The 6,892-nt window shown below is 39.2% G+C and overlaps 1 protein-coding gene across 1 annotated transcript; it reads right to left on the reverse strand.

Annotated features, from left to right (window-relative positions):
- Positions 1–1,092: 1,092 nt before the first annotated feature.
- LOC106452451 (aquaporin PIP2-1) lies at positions 1,093–3,330 on the reverse strand. Its single transcript, XM_013894572.3, has 4 exons — positions 2,823–3,330; positions 1,799–2,094; positions 1,558–1,698; positions 1,093–1,442 (listed from the first exon to the last, which is right to left on the reverse strand). The coding sequence occupies exons 1-4, from the start codon at positions 3,127–3,129 to the stop codon at positions 1,323–1,325; spliced, it is 864 nt and encodes a 287-aa protein (XP_013750026.1). The 5' UTR covers positions 3,130–3,330; the 3' UTR covers positions 1,093–1,322.
- Positions 3,331–6,892: the final 3,562 nt, after the last annotated feature.

Genomic DNA, 6,892 nt, shown 5'->3' on the forward strand with positions numbered 1-6,892 from the left:
ACGAAACACATCATGCCTAAGTTCTTCTTCACGTATGAGTTGCAGAAAGCCGGCGAGGTCCAAGTGCTACAAGTTCGTTCAAGTGACAATTCAGCTGATCTATTCACCAAGTCGCTTCCAACATCAACGTTCAGGAAGCTTACGCATCAGATTGGGATGCGTCGACTGAAAGACCTTCAATGAGGTACAAATCAGGGGGAGTAATACGTGTTGTACTCTTTTTCCTTCACCATGGTTTTATCCCATTGGGTTTTCCTGGTAAGGTTTTAATGAGGCAACATTCAAAGCGTATTACAATCTCTTAATGGTTATGACATCCAAGGGGGAGTCTTATAAACCATATTGTGGATGTCCATAACCGGTCCGTTCATAACCGGCCCATCATCTAGAGAGAGAGAGTCGGTCGGCTACTTTCCTTTTCTCCTTGGCCGATTTCCTTTTCCTTGTTGGATTATGTTTTGTACTCTTTCCATTATTCTACGACGGTTTATCTCTCTTGTAATTTCCTATATATAAAATATAAAGGGCACATTATGTTTATGAATAATATGAATACAGAAACTATTCTCATAAGTTTCACAACAGATTACCAATGTTAAAAAAATCGTTAAGTAGTAATTAAGCGTTTTATAGGGAATTATTGATTATACATGCATTTCGAGTGGTTTTTGAACGCTTTGACCAACTTTATAAAAGTTCGTTCGCGAAATTTTTTTGTTTAAGTTCGATTTACCGTTTAGACACCGTCTATTAGAACATTTAACATTTTGTTATTGTATTTTTTATTTGTTTTTTTGTGGCCGTTGATTTTAATTGGTGAAACATAAGAGCATCTTTAGTGGGGGTTTCTTTTCCAAATTCTCAGAAAAAAATGCAATAAATAAAAAAATTAAGATAGAGAAGGTGGAACTAAAGAAAAAAGAAACGTACCGTTGTGAAGAATCGATTGTAGAAAGGTTTCTACACTTGTCATATAACGACTGGCTGAATTATATTTTTATTTAAAACTTATTAAATTAATCATCAGTATTATTATTATATGATGAGAAATTAATGGGAAGAAACGGATTCAATGCTGATGCTCAACGCAAACGCAAGAATATAACCTCATTGATTTTAATTCCAGTCACTCGATAAACTTGGCATTGGTGTAAGAAAAAAACAATTACACCAAATGAAATTGCACAAAAAAGCAAGTAGAAGATATAAATAAGAAAACAGAGATTTGATTTGGATACATTTGCGCATAGAAAAAAGATGACAACTATTTGAAGTTATCATCTTATCATTTCAGAATGCGTTTGGGTGGATGAAAGCGCTTACTAGACGTTTGCAGCACTTCTGAAAGACCCTAGAGACTTGGAACCTGAAGCCCTCAGAACGAATTGGTGGTAGACTGCAGCAATAGCAGCTCCAATGAATGGTCCCAACCAAAAGATCCACTGGTCAATTTTTTAATCATCAAATCAAACTTAGTTAGAATGCTTACTTGTCTTCCCTAATAAACAATTAATATAGTTACTTAAATATAAATGATGGAAAAACATGAGGTCGTACGTGGTCATCCCATGGCTTGCTCTCGTTGAAGATCACAGCTGCTCCTAAACTCCTCGCCGGGTTAATTCCAGTTCCGGTGATGGGAATGGTAGCCAAGTGTACCATGAACACCGCAAATCCAATAGGAAGTGGAGCCAACACCTTTCATTTCATTTATATTCCAAGTTAATTTAATATTAGTATGATTGAAAACATATCACATTCGACTTGATACACGTAACATTCGCTTAATATGACTCACTGGAACGTGGGAGTCTCTGGCACTGCGTTTAGGGTCAGTGGCCGAGAAGACCGTGTAGACAAGAACGAAAGTACCGATGATCTCTGCGGCGAGGCCAGTACCTGTGCTGTAGCCATCGGCTAGAGAGTTGGCTCCACCACCGTAGCGGACGTAGTAAGAGCTTTGGAAGGCTTGAACGAACCCAACTCCACAAATTGCACCCAAACACTGAGCTACCATGTACAATATGGCTCTAACCAAGGATACTTTTCGGGCCAAGAGTAGCCCAAATGTCACTGCCGGGTTTATGTGACCACCTAAAGAAATAAACAAAGTTCAAACTGTGAACAGCTGAGAAAATAAGACACGCAGGGTAATTAAGAGCACCATTAACCTTGTTGCTTAAAGGGTGCTTAGCAATTTTTTAATTAAAAAAAAGAAAGAGGAGAAGAAGAAGAAGAAGAAGAAGAAGAAGAAGAAGAAGAAGAAGAAGAAGAAGAAGAAGAAGAAGAAGAAGAAGAAGAAGAAGAAGAGCTTAATTAGACGTCACAAGCTACTGTTGCTTGCACTTTCGCGATTGGTTATTTTTTTAATTTTTTGGTTTTTAAACAAAAAAAAAGTTAAATTTTTTTTTAAGCACCCCACTTAAGCAATTTTAGGGTTAATAATGCTCTCAAGTTACGTTTTACTTTTGGTTAAGACTGTTAATCAATGGTTCGAAATGATTAGTATACTTATATTAGTGCTACTTAATTCGAATAACTTTAACCATTTTTAATGTTTATGAGATTGGACTCGTACATTTTTTAAGGACGAGACTCACACAGACTGGACTCACACCATATTAAATTAACTCTTTTTAAGAGCGAAAATTTCTTATAGTTGGAATCGAACATAACCTTTAAACTCGTAAATAAGTGATCAAAATATTATACCCAATAGATCAACGTTAAACCAGATTATTAACTAGTGACCCCTTGATAAAATCTATGACTTGTTTTTGGTCCTTGGATATTAACCTAAGATCAAGATTGACGATTCATACCAGAGATACCAGCGGTGCAGTAGACGAGAATGAAGATCATGCCACCGAAGGCCCAAGCGATACCGAGGATTCCAACTCCACCGCAGTCAACACCACCAGCAGTACTATCGGTCTGAATCTTATAACAGATGACTGTCAAAACGGTGATGTATAAGAAGAGGAGAGTAGCTACAAACTCGGCGATGACTGCTCGGTAAAAAGACCACTTCGTCAGCTCCTCCGGATCAAACAGAGGCGCCGGCGGCGGGTCTTGATAATCTCTTGACTGAAACCCTTCTCCGGCAACGGCTTCCACGTCCTTCGCCATATCTGATATCTTTGTTTTCTTTCTGTCCAACAAATGGATTTGTTTTGCTTCTCTGTTGTGTGGTTAGTGAGATGAGCTAGGGAGAGAGAGCTGCTACTCTTGTTATTTTGCATGTAAATTTTAAATTAAATTAAGAATTATTATATTACATACGTCTATTGTTTTCTTAAGGTTTTATAATGGAATTAGTTTTTTTTTGTGTTGCCAAAAAAAGAGAGGTTTTTTGTTAAAATAAATAAATGATGGAGAACGTATGAGAGTAATTACGAGTTTCCTAACTCTCACAAATTAATTATAAGCTAGTTATCTTGAAATAAAAATTATGATTAATAATTACTAACTCATAACTATTAAAGAACAATAAAATAAAATAAAAAAGCAAAATATGGAGAATAAAATAATAAAAATAAGAAGGAATATTTGTTATGTTTATACTATATTTGTTATTTTTGTTTCTTCCAAATTTGATAAAGAATAAATGTGTTTTATTAAACATAAAAATGACAAAGAATAATGTGTCAAAATATTCCTCGTAAATGGTATAATTTTGAAGTAAGAAAAAGGAAATCACTCTTAGTATTTGTTTCTTTAGATTCTAGAGCCTCAAAGTCAAGAGCGCTAGTTCAAATTTTACAATCACTGGATATCTAAATTAGCCAACGAAAATAAGGGCATCTTCAATCTCACTCTATTTTTTCTTCAAAATAGAGTAAAAATGAATATGGAGTTAAGAATGCTCTAACCCAACTCTATATCTCACTCCATAATAAAATTTATTTCGTAAATGGAGTAATCTATTTTTTGTTTGTTCATCACTCTATTATGGAGTGAAAAATGGAGTAGGATTGGAGCATTTTTACTTCATATTCACTTTTACTCTATTTTGGAAGAAAAATGGAGTTTTACATTAGAGATACTCTAAGAACACGATTTAAATTGTGTTTGGCTTTATCTAGATTTGGAACTAATCAAGCTTTAAGTTGTAGCAATTAACTATACTTTGAATCAAGTGCAAGACAGGAAAATATTTATCCAAATCTATTGAACATGCATTTGTATATAGAATTATAGATAAATAAACTATAGTAGAGATTGGTTATTAGTTTATGATATTCATACTTAAAATAAAAGTATAAAGACTATTAGAAAAAAGACGCTACTTTCTAAGCTGCTAGTTTTCTCTCTCAGACATTTTCTCCCAGGATAGTCTTTACCCGCCAGTCTCTTTTCTCCTCTAAAGTTGACTTTCCCCTTTTGTTCCTGCACTCCGACACGTGGCCTCTGTAGTTTCGAATCTTTGATTCTTGTGGAAGTTACCTCCGGACAAAGGTTTACCCTAAACTTTTACCAAACGGTTCTTGCTTTCCCGATGGTGTTTCGCCGTCCGTTCTTTCGGACGGTAACGTCTACGGCCCAAGACCCGGGGGGTCTCTCCCTCCCCTTCCTCTCCTAAAGGTGGAGCTGAGTCGACTGTTACTCCTCAGACACCTCCACTCTTTCCCCCACTTTTCTCAGACGACGACGGAGATCTCATCACCTACCCTCCGTTTCAGCTCTCGATGGCTTCAAGAAGATACACTACAGCTGAGAAAGGCAAACAAGTTGCTACACAACCTAAAGACGGTGAAAGGAAACGCATTAGAGCGCCGGGGATCGATACCTCAGCTCTGATAGATGAGAACACTCTTACTCTCATCGGAAGAGTCACCAACGCAAAGGAACAGCCGGTTGAAGCGCTCATCTCTACTCTCCCTAGGACCTTGAATCTGAAGGGAAGAATAACGGGATCTGATCTGGGTCTCGACTGTTTCCAGTTCAGATTTGAACTCAAAGATGATTTGGACAAGGTTCTAGCCAACATACCATATCACTATCACCGATGGATGGTGGTGTTGCAGAAATGGGAGCCAATCATCTCTCCCACCTTCCCTTCACAGATTCCCTTTTGGATTCAACTCCAAGGACTCCCCCTACACTTCTGGAATGAGAAAATGATCCTCAACATAGGCCATGAACTAGGTTGCTTTGATACCTATCATATCTCCAAAACATCTGCAAAAGTCAGGGTCTTTGTGGATGCTTTTAAACCTCTGATTGTGGATCTGCTTATCGAATTTGACTCTGGCGAAGAGCTGGTGGTAGCGCTAGATTATGAAGACCTACAACTCCACTGCTCCATCTGCCACAAACTAATGCATCGATCCCGGGAGTGTACACAATCCTCTTGAGAAGTTAAGCCTTATGCAAGCCAAAGGGACAGTGAACTACTTGTTGAACCAACAAAAGAGCCCTTCCATCAGAGAATCGACAGACATGGTAGGCTTTTTGGTAGCAGAATACCCCCTCCGGAAGTAAGAAGACAACCCCTGAAAAATAAACTGATTCCACCAAGGAGCAAAGAAGGAGCTTCCCCCCCCCCCCCCCCAACTACCCAACATACACGACATCATCCCCAACCACAAGACAACTACTCTAGGGCTTGACAAAGCACTGGAGGGATCAACAAAGAACGCTCCTCTCAGGTGATGTGGCGGGAAAAAGTTCAACCAAGAGTGTCTGAAAGCAACAAACATCATACAAGTACACATTACATTCCTAAGGGGACTGTGGAGATGGCAGTGGATACTAGACAACCATTGGGCAGAAACCTGGCCCTCTGCGACTTCCCTCAACACACAATCCCTACTACAGAGGAGGTTATTGAAGATCTCATTGAAGTAACACACAAGTACATAAATGTACCAGATGAAGCAGAGAGTGCTGCTCGTCGACAAAGAGTCATTCAAAGCGAGAAAGAGAACTTGATGGCGAGAACGGCAGAAGGAATAATTGCAGCAACAAACGTCAACCTCTCTAGAGGAGAATCGGGGCCACCACCTCCCTCAGTTTTTGACAGACTCCGGTCTTCACCAGATTAGAACTCCCTTCTGTGGAGGAGGTTCCAGAACCTGCTACAGTTCAAGAGCCAATCAATAGAGGTGGCTCAAGCCTACGGAGTGCGAGAAAGAAAAGGAAAAAGATTGGTACGAGTCTGCTTACGTTACCTGGAGCTAGTGCAAGAAAGCGTAACCTTACACGAGCGACGCCTACGAGACATGGATTACCTTTTGCATCCCCAATACAATCTCAGAAGGCTAAGCAACTGCCGGTCACCTCCACGAGCAATAATGCAGTTACCCGCACTAGGACCCCCATAGCAGCCCCCCAACACCAGGATTTTCACATCCTGCGTCTTCTTCTTCCTTAGTAGTGGTGAGCTGGAACAGTTGTGGAATTAGGAACCCACAAACAGTCCAAAGGCTCTTGCATTTGAATTCAAAGTGTTCCCCGATATTATCTTCCTCTCAAAAACAAAAAAATGGCGACGATAAGGTACTTGCAGACCTAGAACCCCCACGCATGCATTCTCATTTCTTGGTCTCCCCCTCAACTACAAACGGAGGCGGTCTTGCTCTCCTTTGGAAACAAGAAATATACATCCAAATTCTCTTATCCACAGAGCATTTCATCGATACGCTTATCACCTTTAAAAATGTCTCTTTCAACGACACATTTTTTTATGGGGCTCCTGAAATACCAAACAGACAAGCAGTTTGGGATCAGCTCTCAGCTATTTCGGAAAATAGAGACCACCCCTGGTTTTTAACAGGAGATTTTAACGAAATCATCAATAGTTCAGAAAAATCAGGGGGGAAATGAGACTTGAGAGCTCTTTCACTGCGTTCAGATCCTTTCTTGCATCGTGTGATCTCTTTGACCTGAA

This window comes from Brassica napus, chromosome C6, assembly GCF_020379485.1.
Source record: "Brassica napus cultivar Da-Ae chromosome C6, Da-Ae, whole genome shotgun sequence".
NCBI lineage: Eukaryota > Viridiplantae > Streptophyta > Magnoliopsida > Brassicales > Brassicaceae > Brassica > Brassica napus.